At 39.8% G+C, this 16,910-nt stretch overlaps 2 protein-coding genes across 2 annotated transcripts; both read left to right on the top strand.

Annotated features, from left to right (window-relative positions):
* The first annotated feature begins 994 nt into the window (after positions 1–994).
* On the top strand, positions 995–7,494 carry LOC130549579 (gamma-aminobutyric acid receptor subunit delta-like). The gene is given in 7 exon segments (XM_057326824.1): positions 995–1,092; positions 3,063–3,283; positions 4,064–4,146; positions 4,305–4,442; positions 4,534–4,689; positions 4,774–4,982; positions 5,770–7,494. Coding segments are annotated over 7 exon segments (1,170 nt in total). The 5' UTR covers positions 995–1,044; the 3' UTR covers positions 6,085–7,494.
* Positions 7,495–9,794: 2,300 nt separating this feature from the next.
* On the top strand, positions 9,795–16,052 carry LOC130549576 (uncharacterized). Its single transcript, XM_057326821.1, has 8 exons — positions 9,795–9,937; positions 10,596–11,652; positions 12,266–12,400; positions 12,849–13,023; positions 13,947–14,045; positions 14,942–15,033; positions 15,230–15,355; positions 15,803–16,052. The coding sequence occupies exons 1-8, from the start codon at positions 9,795–9,797 to the stop codon at positions 16,040–16,042; spliced, it is 2,067 nt and encodes a 688-aa protein (XP_057182804.1). The 3' UTR covers positions 16,043–16,052.
* The last annotated feature ends 858 nt before the right edge of the window (positions 16,053–16,910 follow it).

Below are 16,910 nucleotides of genomic sequence, written 5' to 3'. Positions count from 1 at the left end.
GTATTTATAGGGATTGACAAATGAGGGATAACGACATGGGGCAGGTGTGAGACATTAAACACTCAGGGAAAGATAACGAGGAAACGAGAGGAATGGGGCCAATGACAAGACACTGGAGAGAACGTACAGTATATTATAGTCAAACGGACAATAATATGTTTCTCTCCACACATAACCAAAGACTTTGTCATGGCTCTGCTACAGGACCAAGAAAAACATGACTAAGGAAGCAGAGCCATGACAAAAACACAACATGTAACAGGAAGATACAGCCACGCTGTTTATTCAAAAAGTGCAATTTTTCCAAACGTTCCCAGGCCAAACAACAGACCCCCCGCTGCGCACAGCGACAGAATCTTAAGAATTGCCGCCAGTGCGTGAATTGTTTCGTCAGTGTTGGCAGTGAAATGGCAGTGGCTCGTGTGTCTTGTGACTGGTTGCGTTATGAAACGGCATTGGTTGTTCCGCTCCGATTGCGTCACACGCTAACCTTAAGCATAGTAGATTTTTTTTCTTAAGCACGCAGTAGATTTTTTGAGTTTCAACAAACATTAGTGGCTGACTTACAATGTGATGAGATTTACTGCATCTGCTGTGATGTCCACTGCAAACTATAATGTTGTCTCATCAGTTCCTGTGGTGGAGTGATGTAAAACAGTAAAGCATCCTAACACTGTTATGCTTCTATTCAGAAACTGGACTGTTTCACGAGCAAATTTCTCAAACACTGAATGTTGCATTGCCAAAAGAATAACAAATACAAATACATCAAGAACGTGTACAATCCTCCTCCTCAGTCTCTTCAGCCCACAAAATCAGTTGAATTGACTGTAAGGTCCAGGTACAAGGTACCCGTTTGGTAATCTTATAGTAACAACCGCAGTATGTCATGTACGGGATTAGAGACATTGATGACTGTTTCTTCATATGAAGCAGAATATGTGTGTTGAAGTGTTCATTGGTTTTGTTCTAGCCTTCCATGTCAAAGCCACGGCCACTCAGCAAACTGTTTTTCTCCTCACAGGACCTCCTGTAAACGTGGCCATGGCTGTTGAAGTAGCCAGTATTGACCATATCTCAGAAGCCAACATGGTAACGTATGAATATGGTCATTGTATCTCAGATGCACTGTACGGCATTTCACAGTAACAGCACAGAGCGAGTGAATAATACAGATGCTGCTGCTGAGCCTTTTACTGACACAGTTGCCATGGCAACATGCATGCACTACTCTTGACCATCATATGAAATCATAATCAACACATGGACGCTCATATGCTCAGTTTCACACACAAGCAAAGAGACCTGAATACATTCACAGGTTCATTTATTCATCTCCTTCAAGAAGAAAGGTCAATTCTCATGTCCTAATTTATATGCTGTTGACAGATTTGTTGTTGTTAAAGAATCTGTACACCATGAAAGTTGTCCATATGAAGTCATACAGCACAGTAAACACGCCTTTGTGTTTACAAGTTTTATATTTTAAAGATAAGTTTTCATTGTCTGATGCGACAGAGTGTTAAAATACATTTGTTGAGGCAATGAAAACTAATATCATTGGGATCTTGCGAAAAACTGAGGAATACTGTTAGTAATACTGACGACACACTCTTTGTTGTGACTTGAAATGAGACTGTATAATGTATGTGGATGGAAGATTCGCACTCTTTTCTCATGACGTGAAGAGGACACTGGGGAGAGGAGAATCTTGGCTGCTGATTTTTAGCAGGTCACAGATGGTGTGCTGGGAAAGAAGCTAATATATTTATATCCTCCATACAAAAATAGACAGAGCCTTTACATGTTAGCCCTAGAATATATAAAGCCGGTCAGACTGACTTTACAGGGTGTGATTATTCAAATGTCTTATCAATTAAAACAGATATTATTCATATGTGAAGGATCAGCTTTCTTGCCAATTTTAGCTTTTTAGTAAGTAGTTTCTACTGAATTTCTGTAAGATAAATAACTGTTTAATGGTTTGTGAAGATGGCTGAATAAGTAAAATTGGTCCATCATCCCACACCTTTGCTTAGATGTCTCTCGTGGCATTTGTTGGCATATACACAAGAGGCACAAGTAGCTTTGGGATGGACGCCTGAGATGACTTCAGAGTTCTCCAAAAATATATCTGCATTTAGCCTTGTATCTGCTCCAGAGCCAATCATCATGTCCCCTAAAGATGCTGTTTGTCACAAATAACACTCACAATCTTCTTCGTCAATGTCTTTTAACTGAAATACAGAAGAACTGAGAAAATAGGGGACCAAAAGTTGTTTGGTGACACATTAAGGTACTTATTCACGCCAAGGTTGTCTTCCAGGCTGGCCATAATTCACGTACTCCAGTGTGTCGTCTGGTTGAAAAGAAAAGTAGGTGTCAGTAGAGCAGTATTAAGAAAAGCCACATGCCTGCACAATGGGTCCAAAGATGTGTACAGTATATGGAGAACTGGAGTAGTCCAAGTACTGAACCTTGAGGAACTCCAGTGACCATAAGATGGAATTGGTCATCTACCTTTGTTCACCTGTGAAGCCCAACTGCTTATCCAGTAGGATGTTCTGAGAAAACAGACACCTGGTTGAAAACATCTTGTTAAAGTGAGGATTGAGGCACGTCTGTAGTCAACAGCTGAAGGGTTGAGTATGATTGTGGAGAAACCAGTTTCACAAAGTGCCAGTGAGGAAGGACAGGTTGTCGGTGTTATTGTAATAGAAACAACCTGTTGAAGAGAAAAGATGGATTTGAAGAAGATTTGATTGACATGGCAGATAGTCAGGTGGGTGAAGTCTCCACACTGCTCTTCAGAGACAGATGACAGTAGGCTTATGACTGATCCATGTTGTAGGATTTGTGATGCTGTGAACTGGCTGCTGGTGATGATGATGATGGTCCTTTTCTCTGTGGGGAAAAAATGTCATTAGCTGTTAGACAGGAAATGGAGGGTAGTTGATGTCCTTTAAAAAGTCAGCTTTTACATTCCACACACATTCTATAGAAAAGAATCTCTTTGTGATATTCTTGATACAGTACATGATCACCGTGTGTTGTGTTTTCAGGAATACACCATGACTGTGTTTCTGCGTCAGAGCTGGAGAGATGATCGTCTGTCCTACAACCACACAAATAAAACTCTGGGTCTGGACAGCCGCTTTGTAGACAAACTCTGGGTACCAGACACGTTCATTGTGAATGCCAAATTCGCCTGGTTTCATGATGTTACGGTGGAGAACAAGCTCATTCGCTTGCAGCCTGATGGAGTCATTCTGTACAGCAGCCGGTATATTTCATCACATTTCATTACGCTGTAAAAAGACATGAAATATTGAAAGATGTCCTTTAATTCTATAAAGCCATTCAGTCACTGGAGTAGCCAAAGAGATTTACTCAAAACCCCCATTGTGTTTGTATGGAACTGTGAGCACATTCATGTCTTGTGTGATCGTTCAACCCAGTCTCAAGGCAGATCGTGGCATTGGCACGAAATTTGGAATCTATTTATTCGTGTTCATGGACATGAATTTAAATCCCTTTTTTCGTGTCACTCAGCACGACTTTTAATACACAAACTGCGTATGTATGTACATTTATATATTAATAACCTGATATTAAAATAAGTTGTAAATATTTTAGGAGGAGGCCAACCAACACCTTACCTCACCTCAAACCCTAAAATCACAGCCGCAAAAGCTAATTTAGCTAAAATCATGAGTTTTACGAGGTGGCAAAGCAACGATAAAGGCCCACCCTAACCCCGCCCCTAAACCTAACATCACAGGGGCAAAGTCAAATCATTACAAAACACACCAATGAGATCGTAGGAAACAGGAATTCACACGAATGAGACACCTTGTAAAATAGGTATGAATTCCCATCAGTTTGCGTTGATGTATATATTCATACATTTGAATGATACCGCGAATTATAATACGTTAGACTGAAAGTCATGCTTACTCATACGAAAAAAGGGTGAAATACTTGTCGATAAACACGAATGAATAGATTACAGTTTGTGACAAATGAATTCCCGTGAGACTGTGTTGGATTGTTTGTCTTTCAGAATAACATCTACAGTGGCCTGTGACATGGACCTTACCAAATACCCCATGGATGAACAGGAATGAATGCTGGACCTGGAAAGCTGTGAGTCCCAGGAAAACTTTTATCTACATGAACCAATAACAAGACAAAACAAACATGTCTAGATTAAAACTGACAATAACAAATGACAACAATAAGGCCAGACCAAAAGAATCAAAAACGGTGGAGATATACAGATTGATGATTTGTCTGGTTTGCAGATGGTTACTCTTCAGAAGACATTGTTTATCACTGGTCAGACAGTCAGAGACAAATCCACGGACTGGACAAACTGGAGCTGTCCCAGTTTACCATCACAGATTATCGCTTTGTGACGGAAATTATGAACTTTAAATCTGGTGAGCCTGTGAAGCTTGACTTTGAAACCACTTTTACTATTGTCATACAAATCAGTTTTGTTTACAAATTTTTGAATGATCTTCGATACAGCGGGACGGTTTCCGCGACTCAGTTTGCGTTTCCAGCTACGACGGAATCGAGGAGTTTACATCATCCAGTCCTACATGCCCTCCATCCTGTTGGTCGCCATGTCGTGGGTTTCCTTCTGGATCAGCCAATCAGCTGTGCCTGCTAGGGTTTCTTTAGGTCCGTTCGCTAATACAAATCAAACAAAAACATTTAACATGCAGTAGATCACTTAACAACATGATTTGTGGTTGCTGTTTTCAGGGATCACAACAGTTCTCACTATGACGACACTGATGGTTAGCGCTCGCTCGTCGCTGCCCCGCGCCTCTGCCATCAAAGCTCTGGACGTGTATTTCTGGATCTGTTATGTCTTTGTATTCGCTGCCTTGATTGAATATGCTTTTGCTCACTATAATGCAGACTACAGCAAGAAGGAGAAAGCCAAAGTCAAGAGCAACAAGAGCACCGAGGTGCTGAGAAAATAACCATTCATTTACAGTTAGGGGTGTCGCCATCAGTGTTGGGTCTAACTAGTTACTAAGTAATGAGTTACTGTCAAGTAATTACTTTTCTCTTGAAAAAGTCAAGGCATTACTCTTATTTTTTTTCTGTAATTTAATTACAGTTACTTCGGAAGGAATTAAACTAAATACTTTGTGTAATATATGTGTGTGCAATAGTGGAATTGACATCAAAATTCAAAGTCTAACTTTAAAATGTATGCTTTAATGTATAATTCTCACATTTGTAATACTTTGGTCAGTTAATAAGAGTACTTCATGTAGTTTAATATTATTTATTTGAATGAATTAAAAGAGCCGTTTCATGTCTATCCTTGAATCACTTGACTAATCAAGGTTGATATAGGATATAGAAAGTCATTAGTAATAAGTAATTCAATACTTTTTGGAGAGAGTAATTTGTACCGTAATCTAATTACACTATTGAATATGTAATTAGTAACTAGTAATTAATTACTTTTTGAGAGTAACTTACCCAACACTGGTCGCCATATAGCCTACCATGATATTAACAATCACGTTATTGATATTATCTAAATAAATACTAGAAATATTTGGCCAAAACGTTGAAAAGGACACGTAGCATGGTTTAAACTTTTTTCCAAATATTATGGATATTGTGATGTTGTTTTGTGAATTCATAATCGTGTAGTGAACATCTGACATTGTGAGTATTGTGTTTTTGTTGAGTTTTTTTGTTGAGTAACGTTTGTCTCGTGTTGATGTTCTCTTGTAGTCTATGGTGAAGAATGGAAAGCAGGCCATGGTTCTCTTCTCGCTGTCTGTGGCTGGCATGAATCAGGGCCTCCTCATCTCAAAGAGACAGAGCCGAGCCCAGCGGTCCGCGGACGCTCCGCCCAACGTGCAGGAGGACAGCAGCGAGGTGCGTGCCGCTCAGTCCCGTCGAGCGCAGAAAGAAAGCGGCGATGACAAGAAATGCTGCAAATGCAAACCCATCGATGCTGACACCATCGACATCTACGCTCGCGCCGTCTTCCCTTTCACCTTCGCCGTGGTCAACGTCATCTACTGGGTGGCGTACACCATGTGAATGACTCCCTTCTGCATGTACACAAATCTATGCCATATCATGAGGTTATCATATAGTATATCAACATTATGAAACTCTATGATTTATGAAATGATGAACTGCTTATGAATATATTCATGCACTGGTGTTGTGTAGGTTCTTGAATGTTTGCGTTAAATTATATTTAAGACGAGCAAAGTTTTGCTTTCTTATTGCTGTTCTGCTCTTAGTTGCCCTTCAATCTCTATATCCCTCTCTTCTTCTTCTTCTTCTTCATTATATTTGCACCAGAATATCTTCTCTGTGCTGGTACGAGTGAATAATGTTGGAATAAAGCAGAACTTGGAATGATTCTGTTGTCTTCGTTCAGGCAAATCTTTGATAACATTTCTGATCATAGAAGTAATCATTTAAAAGAAATGATTTATTTGCCCTGTGACTAATATGGACTAACCAGATTTGAGTATTTAATATGTCTTTTTGTTTGCATCAAATATTTAACAAACGTTGAGTTTTGCCACGTGTGGGACAACTTATTATTAACAATGTCTTTATTCTGTGCATATTTACACTACACCGTGTACTGTAGCTGATCAAACTTGAGAGTGAATCTGCAGATGGCAGTCATGAATGTGTACAATAGACAAACAGTGTGCAGTACATTATAATCTTTGTGTTTTACTTCACTTTTACAGTACAATTACAAGTCAGAAATCACAACCTCTCAAATCTGAAACTGATTTTTCATCTTCACAATCTAATTCACGGCGTGAAATATCCAAAACTAGCTCACAATCTAAGATTTTCGATGTTTTGGAATAGCCTAATTTTTAACAAATTCGATGTCAATCAAATGTATTCCTTGAAAGAGTGTTGAAATCTTCTCCAAAAGTACAAAATCCACACCGAATCATGTGGCAATGCAAATATCCCATCATCAACTCGACGCATTTACGGTCAAACTGACACACAAGAAGCAGATGGCTGACAGCAGTAGATCATCATCACACCGAGCTTCAGTCCGGTCAGCATACAACAGGAGACAGTGGACACAGACACAATCCACTGGATCCCTTCCACTGAGTTGCATGTACGGCAGAATGTTCTCTTTTTCATAAGGTTAAGACTTTATTTCTAATTAGACAAATAAATAAAGGATTATTTGTTAAATATGATAATCAGCTCATCACATAAACTATAAGAGAATACACTTATGGCAAGGTCTAAATAACAAGATATGAATATTGTTAAAGACAGTATTATTGCAGTAATAGATAGGCTACATTAGAAATGTATGTGGAAACTTCTGTGGTGTTACAAAAGAATCTGTGAGACATCTTTTCTTTGATTGTATATAATATATTAAAAAATGTTTTGGATTGACGTCTCTAGTTTTTCTTCTAGATTATTAAAAACTTTAATTCAAATTGATCTTTATGATGTCATCTTTATTTTTGTACAAGATACCAGTGATTCTAAGAGTACAATATCTTTTCTGGTACAACTTTTTGTTATACTTGGTATATATCACATATGGGTCACATATGAAAGATGGGTCAAAGTCAAATTTTGAACAGTTTGTAAGAGAAATTAAACAGCATGGACATACTTTAGGCAATATAAAAAAGCAAAAAAAAGACTATTATATGTTATTTAAATCTACGTACTTGATTTTTTACCCCTGACATAATTGTTATTCTTTTCACATGTATACCCCAAGTTATATTTTATGTAATTGTTTTTTTTTATTTTCTTTTGTTGTGAGTTGTATATGTTTGTATAAAATGTATACACTTCTGTAAGTTACTATAATAATAATAAAATACTGATATTTACGTTTCATGCGGTCAGCAGTCCGGTGGTCTTTCATTGGTCAGTCTGAGCTGTGCCGTTCTACATACAAGTGCTGTGGGATCTTGATCTCATGTAGTAGCCTAGATCTCATCCAGATCAAAAAAGTACTTTAAAGTGAAGGTGTTACATTTTAGTCCTCATAAGCATGAAGAGACAGAGATTCAGGAAGGCTCTTTTATATTCACTGTAAGGAGAACAAACTGAGGCAGAGCAGGTGGAACGATAGCGCCATCTCCAGGACAATACGTTATACAACAGAAGGTTTACTCTGCTGAAAAACATCATAATAATAACCCCAATGCAACATTAACTTAATTCAAATGCAATGAAATAACGAAACTGAAACGTTTATTCCTGCATAAATCGTTTTAAATATATATTTTAAATATTTTTTGCCTTTCTTATTTTTCTCTGTTTTCATTTCCTGTTAAAACAAATGAAGTTTACCAGCAGGGGGCGCAAAGACCGGCGGTAATAAAACGAGTCAACAGTATTTATAGACTACACTGGTTACCCATTAAGTATCGTATTGACTTTAGAGTTCTTTTAATTACTTATAAAGCCTTAAACGGTTTAGCCCCTATACCTACATAACAGAGCTTCTACCACACTACAACCCATCACGCTCTCTAAGATCTCAAAACTCCAGACTTTTGATAACACCTAGAATAACTAAATCCACCAAAGGGGGCGGAGCTTTCTCATACGTAACACCTAAACTCTGGAATAGCCTTCCCGATACTATTCGAGGGTCAGACACACTCTCCCAATTTAAATCTAGATTAAAGACGCATTTTTTCAGCCAAGCATTCACTTAATGCAAAATATGCTAAATAAACCACCGGGAGACTGCATTTATTAGATATTATTTACTAGAATAATCTTGCTTGTTCTATAAACACCATGCACTGTGCTGTGTTTTACCTTTTTTTGTGTTTTTTAGTTTTTCTTATTTTCTCCTGTAAAGCTGCTATGGACCCATGCGCATTGTGAAAAGCGCTATAGAAATAAAATTGATTTGAATCTTATTTATTCCACAACTAGCCTTTCGGCCTTTTAAACATAAAATTCCATTATAAGCCTTTTAACCTCTTTTACCTTTTTGTGTTGTGAAACCAGGTTTAACATTTAAGATAATATTATTTTAAGTTAGATTCTTTTTCGATCTCTTACTTATCAAAATAATAAAATAATAATAACATAAAATATACAATAGCAGATAGTACTTTGTAGCTGCAATATTTATTAGATTTTTTCAGATTAATTTCGAACGATTATTTGATGCGTTTTAATTTTATTGCATGAATTGGCTAATTAAATGAACAAATCCTTATCAAATGCGTCCATCCTCTTGTGACGTGCCTTAATCTGTTTTCATTCATGAAAGTATCACATTCGTTTCCTATTTATTTTTATGTCTTAAATAATTTGTATTAACAATTTAAATCATGTGCGCGAAAATGTTCAGTATGAGGTTGTTCAAATCGATATTTTAGTCCCCCTCCAGATAGGCTAGTAAAATATTGCTATTTCATCTATTTTTTGATTATTGGCGTGATAGCCTATAGTGGTTTAAGCGAAAGAAGAGTAGCCTAAAAGAGAGAAAAGATTCTCTGAAATCTACACCGTAGATAAACAAATCAGTTCATTGACACGTGGCCTATATTTATTACCATTTTTGGATCTATTCTGTGAGCGTATTTGAATCAAAATCTCTTTATTTCTTTCAGTTATTAAAACGACGTCACAGAGAGCAGCAGAGAGCGGAGCCGCGCACAATCACGCGCTTATTTTGCCGCTCGTGCTGAAGTCGGTGCGACAGATGTGTGATGTGTTTTAAATGTTTAGTGTTTAGCTGGAAACACAAGAATAATGTCATGTCATCTCTGGACTACGTGAAGAAGGACTGTTTATCATCGGCCTCTCTGAAAAGCACTTTAACAAAAATCCACAGGCGAAGACAAAAGGAGATCTCAGGAGACAAGACCCTGGAGACAGAGACTGACTTCATCCTGTGCAGGTGACTGTGTCTGCTTCTTTCTGTTTTTATACAACGAATTGTGTTACTCCACTTACATTTTTCAGTTCATAATATAAAAACAAATATTTGAAGTTTTACAGTGGCCAAAAATATGAGAAAAATTCCAGTGTGAATTTATAGCGTAGATAACTCAAATGTTTTTGCTATGTTGGATGCATAAAGTCAATGTCCCACAGGTTTATACGGGTGTCTCAGAAGAGTAAACGCAGCACATGAACTGTCAAGGCCTCTCTCAGTACTCTTTTACTTCATTTACCTGTCTTATTATTGTGACGATGCAAAACCCAAAGACCTCAAATCACGTGCTTGAAGATGTGGAAGTCTCAGTGAGCCATCATTTCATTTATTAACTGGTGATTGACAAAACAGGGGATAAATCTCATACACTGAACACGCAGAGCTAACCCACCCAGCATTGGGTCAAAAAGGGAAAACTCAATTAAATCAGAAAAGGTTCATTTAAAACCCAACGGTTGGCTGGCCCTTTTTGACCCATCAGTGCTGGGTTGACAGTAAGTGTCCATTTGTCGAACCACAACGACCCAAAATATCAGCAGATTATAGGAAATTGTGCCCAGTTTGCGATGTAACGCAGCGTTGCTCATCCAAGAGTGTTTTCTTTCCTCTCTGTCGACAGGCCCTCGTCGCTCAGCTGTGTCAGTCGCAGTCGTACCGTTCTCAGGATTCTCATCGCTTGTATCATCTCTTTCTTGGCTTTGCTGTGCGCTGTGAGCATGGACTTCCAGTCCTCTTTAACTCGATGGCAGTCCACTAAAGCCGCGCTGACAGAGCTGACGTCCTGCAGGACCAACGTCACCCTCGCGCTCGTGCTGGAGCTCCAAACCTTACGAAACCTCAGTGTGTCATCAGAGAATGGTCAGGGCGAGTTCCTCAGCTCCTGGTCCATCACCATGCTCACGCTCAGCCGATGTTGTACGGAGACGGACGTGGACGCTTTGGGTCAGCCCTGTGATCTTGACTTGCCTGAGTTTTGTGAGCGTCTTCAGTCTGATCTTTCGGAGCTTCTCAACGCCACACAGAGAGACGGGCTCACGGTTTTTACCCTGGCTATTGAGAAGATATTACTTCTGTGGGGCGTGAAAGAAATAGACATCGGTTTCCTGAAACTCAACCCCGACTGGACAGACGTTCTTGCTCTGAAACGGCTCGTGACACTTCAGGAGCTGAACTCACGCTTGATGACGGGCGAAAGAGAGATTCAGGATGAAATGTGGCAAGCGACGACACTCGTGGCGGTCGTTAAAGAGATGTCTGAAAATCTTCAGCACTGCTGGACGGAAAACATGGACACCGAGTTAAACTTGACCAATAGCAAAGATTTTGGCCTCTCCGATGGCTCTGTAGAGTTCACGCTGGCCCTGGAGAACACGCTGAGGTGTTTTCACGACTGCGCCGGATGGGCTCTGAAACTCAAATCCAGAGACGTCTCGTCGACCATCAGTCTGCAGATCTGCCTGCTCGCCATCGCCTGTCTGATTTACCCCGTAGTACTTCTGTCCTTCAAACAAATGACCGACTGGATCCAGGACTACGCTCGGAGTCTCAGGGAGAAGACGGAAGACCTGAAGAGAGAACGACGTCTGGCAGAAGATCTCCTTCATCAGATGTTGCCCAAATCTGTGGCCAAGCAGCTGCGTCAGAACAAACACGTGGAGGCCGAGAGTTATGAGAAGGTACAGAAGTGACATGAGACAGAAACCACACAACTCTCAAATCTCTACCCGTAAGAAAGAGCAGAAAAAGGGTTTTATTGGAATAAATCGGTGTGTCAGATCTGAGACGTCGGGCAGGTTTATTAAGGCGGCAGCGCCAGGACACATGCACACATGTTTCTGTTCTTTTTGTTCTTTTTGTTGTAGTAATTGCCTGTAATTACACTTTTCCATATTCATCAGGACATAAAACAGCTCGCGAGGGAGTGTGCGTATGTTTGTGTGCGTGCGTGTTTGTGTGCGTTTGTGTGTGCGGTTGGTGCACCTGAAGCTCATCCCCTCAAATGTAAAGCACTTAAGGCCGATGGTGTTTTCTAGAAACTGTCACAGCGTCTGTAATAGGATGTTGTTCATGATAATAACTGTTTTCAGGGAGTTTATCACTTCTACTGAGGATTTGGGATTTTACCAACCCTCTATACTAGACTAACTTTTTTAAAACACGTGGCAGGCAATGAAACGGGCAGAAAAACTCACAGTCCATATACTGCATATAGACAGATCTCCACAATGTCAAAGGCTTTCAGATGGTTTTCATTGGTTCAACCTTTGTAAATCCTGTGCTGTGTTCCAGGTGACTATTTTCTTCTCTGATGTCGTGGGCTTTACGGCTATATCAGCCTCCTGCACTCCGCTACAAGTTGTTGAGATGCTCAATAACCTCTACATGTGTTTCGACACACGTATCGACTCCTACGATGTCTACAAGGTATGCGGCATGTAAACAAATGCATAAATCAACACTGAAAGGAACACAGGAGAAGAGTGAGTTTCGGGCAGTTTGACAGGGTGGTAAGAGGCTGTGTGTGTGTGTGTGTGTGTGTGTGTGCGTGTGTGCGTGTGTGTGCGTGTGTGTGTGTGTGGGGGAAGGGTAAACCCTACAGTATGGGGACAAAATGTCCCCACAAAGATGGCAATATCCAAAACCCTTGTCCTTGTGGGGACATTTTTTGTCCCCATGAGGAAACAAGCTTATAAATCATACAGAATAAACTTTTGTGAAAATGTAAAAGAGCAGACAGTTGTGTGTGATTGTTAGGGTTAGGGGTAGGGAATATGAAATACAGTTTGTACAGTATAAAAACCATTGCGTCTATGGAATGTCCCCATAAAACATGGAAACCCAACATGTGTGTGTGTGTGTGTTGATGAAACAGGTGGAGACGATAGGAGACGCGTACATGGTGGTGAGTGGACTGCCGGAGAGAAACGGAGACAAACACGCGGACGAGATCGCTAAAATGTCTCTGGATCTGGTGGCTGCTGTCAGACAGGTGTCAATACCGCACATGGCCACTCAACGCCTTCAGCTCCGCGCCGGCATACACACAGGTCAGAGGAATCAACGTCAAGCAAAACACCAAAAGTTGCTTATTTAATTTGATATGATGTGTTATCACACGAGACGTTGGCCTTGTCATAATCTTTCGTCCAACCGCATAAAAGACTATTTATGAGCCAATAACTAGATTTAGATTACGGTTGATGATCAACTCAACACTAAACAGTGATGTAGTAAAGGTCACAGCAACAATAACAGTCAGGAAACAACAGAAAAGACGAGTCAGAACTTGACGTTCAGGCATAAAGGGGTTTGGGGGATTCTCATGAAATCTTGATTTTTTTAAATACCGTGTACATCTAGTAGGACATGCTATCATTTGTATTCAGAACATTTGAACGATCCATCTGTGTAAGCTCTGTTATTCTGTTCTTATTACACGGCTGGTTGGAATGCTTGATTCTGATTGGCCAGTGGCGACATTAGCAGGTTCCTTATTCCCAGATAAGACAACCTCTCAAAACTACTAACACACGCTAACCCAGGATTTTTTGACAAATTATATGTAAATATGTCTTTTAATAACATATGTGACATTATATTTACAAATGATTCAACCAAATTGCCTGTTCCTGACATTTGAACGTCGTTTCTTACTTTAAAACCGAAACTAAACGGCTTTTCCCTCCGCTTCACGTCCTGGTCACACTGACGGGGCTTATTTCTGCCATAACAACCGGCTGCCTGGACATTATCCCTAACATTACAGATCATGCACTCACACAGCATTTTAAAATCACGGCAGCCATGATGTTTCAGTCGGATGCTTTGACATTCAATGCATTATTGAAGGGTGAAGATCAAGTCCTATGACGACGCTGAATATTCTCTTGAAATGTGTCAGATTGCTTAAGTTAAGGAAGATGTTTTGTGTATGTTGACAGTGTTATGTCACGTGTGTTTTGTACTCAAGGTCCTTGTGTTGCTGGTATTGTTGGTTATAAGATGCCCCGGTACTGTCTGTTTGGAGATACAGTGAACACCGCCTCTCGGATGGAATCCACCAGCCTGCGTATGTCTGTTTATGCCAACTTTACTATCTTACAGTGAAACTTCCCCTCCGATGGCTAGGAAACGTTTGTAGACGCAACAGAATCAATGATAATGTGTTTATAATATCACACACAGTATGACTTCTGAGGCAATGTTTACATTTGACTTCTTTTTTAACAAGAAAAAGTTAAAAGCTTGCAGTGTTGTGGTTACAAATAGCAGCTGGCAATGACTTCAGCGGCAGCGTTTGTGCACGAATGCAGCTCAGAGAAACAGATCCAGACAGGCTTCAGGAAGCGTAACGGAAGAGTCTATTCCAATGGAATGTGTTTCTGTGTTCTGGATGCTCCTGTCACCAAAACAAATTCCTGGTATGTGCAAACATACTTGGCAGTAAAGCTCTTTCTGATTCTGAATCTGAATTATAAACAGAGAGAGAGCGTCTCCCAGTCACATATTGAAAAACTACAATAGTAATATCTCGCTAGAATTACAATCGACGGTTATTGAAAAGTGAAAACTAAACTTACATTTATACAAAACTATTCTCCGACCGGCGTTTCGGCCGCCATTTTATTTTTTCGAGCTTGATGCTGCTTGACCAACTACCTTCCTCGCATGCTGTTATGGAAACGACAGTTCTCGCTTGTCATTGGTTAGCTGTGAGAAAAAGTGCTTGACCTAGAGCGGGGTTGCAGAAAAAGGCCGGCACTGGCGTTTAAAAAAGCGCTCAGGACTTTTTTGAAAACACGGTTTACTCCATAGGATTATAATGTACAACAGACGCTAACAGCTTCAAAAAAGAAGTCAAATGTGAACATAGCCAAGCATGTGCGCAATATGATAAAGCCCTGAAAGACACACAGAAATGACACCAAACAGAAGTGCAAAAGAGTGTTTATTTGTGTGTTTTAGCCCAGAAGATTCATGCAAGCTCTGCGTCATATCTGGCGCTCATGAAGGACAACGCTTATGAGTTACAGCTCCGCGGTGAGATTGAAGTGAAGGTGAGAAGCATTCTAGAAATGTTCATACTTTTGCAATCTAGAGATGAACAGAAAATCCTGTAGATCACGGTGATATTACAGATGTACATTATTATACAGTAGTTATGAAACTAATGATGGGTTTATGTTTGTCATGTGGTGTCACTGCGCTCATGTGAACATTGATCATGAGGTGCGTGATGTGTCTGTTTTTCAGGGGAAAGGTAAAATGAACACATACTGGTTGATCGGTCACAAAAACTACAGTGTCCAGAATGACAGTCTGGTGTGTCACTGGAACCCAAATATCTCCAGAAAGAAAAAGCCTCCTGCGGGGAGCAACGTAAGTCCTCTCGCACAATACACACATATATGACGCACATGTCTTCTAAATAGTCCTTAAAGGGATAGTTCACCCAAACATGAAAATTCTGTCATCATTTACTCACCCTGTTGTCATTTTCTTTCTTCTGCAAAACACAAAAGAAGATATTTTGAAAAATGTCGGTAACAGAAAACCGTGGATCCCCATAGGCTTCGATTGTTCGGACACAAGACCAGTGCAAGTGAATGGGCGCTGCCATTGTTCGGTTACTGACATTCTTGCAGAAGAAAGAAAGTCCTAAGGGTTTGAAATGATAAGAGCAGAATGTTTATTTTTGGATGAACTATGTATCACTTTAACTGCTCTCACCTTATTTGCATCATTCCTGTTATGAATCAGGTGTTTCATTGATTTGTTATCCGTGAATGCCCCTCCGACTGTGTGTTGTTGTTTTTCATTGTTCAGGCCAGCGTGGCAGGTGACAGCCTGACAGCCGTCTCTCGGCCCGATGTTCTGCATCACCTGCAGGGGTCAGAGGTCACGCTGCGAGTTTCTGCACAGGTGGAGAAGTGCGCCGGCAGGTTTGGGACGCTGGGCTCAATGGTGGGAGCGCTGCAGGAGACAGAGGAAAGCCCAGCCAATCAACACAATGACAAAAGCTCGCTGCTTCCTGGTTCAGTGACTCACTGCACCGCTGATCAATGACAGGACAGGACGTGCGGACATTCGGTTTAAAACAAAACATGTTTCATCATGGGTTTAAAATATATTTTGATTTCATTTTGTCCTTTATGTAAACATTAAAAATACATTTACATTTCACCAAGAATGAAGAATAGTTGTGACTGTGTGTCCACTACCACACTATATTGAACAAAAATTGAATTCCCATAGCCTTATATTGCACCGTCATCACAAAACATGAAAGTCTATGAACTATTCTGGATTATAAATCAGTCAGTTCTGGTCCTTGATTCTGATTGGCTGAGCCACGTTCTAAGCTGTTGTAAAACACCTGGTAACCCATTGCATCTTGGGGCTTACTGCTTTATTAAAATTTACATTTGAACTCGATCATAAAGTGTTCTCAAAATAATTCCTTATTACAAACCATAAAATATTTTAAAATCCAGATCAAATCAAACAATACAGACTTGTTTTAGGTGAGAAGTAATTCTGTGTGTGTGTGTGTGTGTGTGCGCGTGCGTACGTACGTGCGTGTGTGTTTGTGTCTTTTCCTTGAATGTGACGTGTTGCTCTGATTAATACACACTTTATATTTTAGAAGGATTTTATACATGTAGGGCAAATATGGTTCTTTCTGGTAATTCTTCCTCTGAAGTTTTTTTTTTTTTTTTCTAAGTCACATATAGAATAAAAAATGTATCTAATCACTGTTCTTGAATCTTGAAATAAACTTGACCAAATGAAAATGTGTGTGTTGTCATTTGTAAAGAGTCTTTCCATATCTATTGCATGACATTAGGACTATAGTGATTGGTCAATAACAAGATATTTAAATAAACAATAACACGTGGCATAATGTCAACTGTGTCTGGATGTTGTGCACATT

Source organism: Triplophysa rosa, unplaced genomic scaffold (assembly GCF_024868665.1).
Source record: "Triplophysa rosa unplaced genomic scaffold, Trosa_1v2 scaffold139_ERROPOS793776, whole genome shotgun sequence".
Lineage (NCBI taxonomy): Eukaryota > Metazoa > Chordata > Actinopteri > Cypriniformes > Nemacheilidae > Triplophysa > Triplophysa rosa.
Note: the sequence above shows the minus strand (reverse complement) of the source record. Positions and strands in the feature narration are given on the sequence as shown.

Coding starts and splice junctions, on each gene's coding strand:
- LOC130549576 (XM_057326821.1), top strand. CDS start 9,795: ATGTCATCTCTGGACTACGTGAAGAAGGACTGTTTATCATCGGCCTCT. Junction 14,046..14,941: donor GATGGAATCCACCAGCCTGC/GTATGTCTGTTT, acceptor TGTGTGTTTTAG/CCCAGAAGATTCATGCAAGC. Junction 15,356..15,802: donor AGCCTCCTGCGGGGAGCAAC/GTAAGTCCTCTC, acceptor TTCATTGTTCAG/GCCAGCGTGGCAGGTGACAG.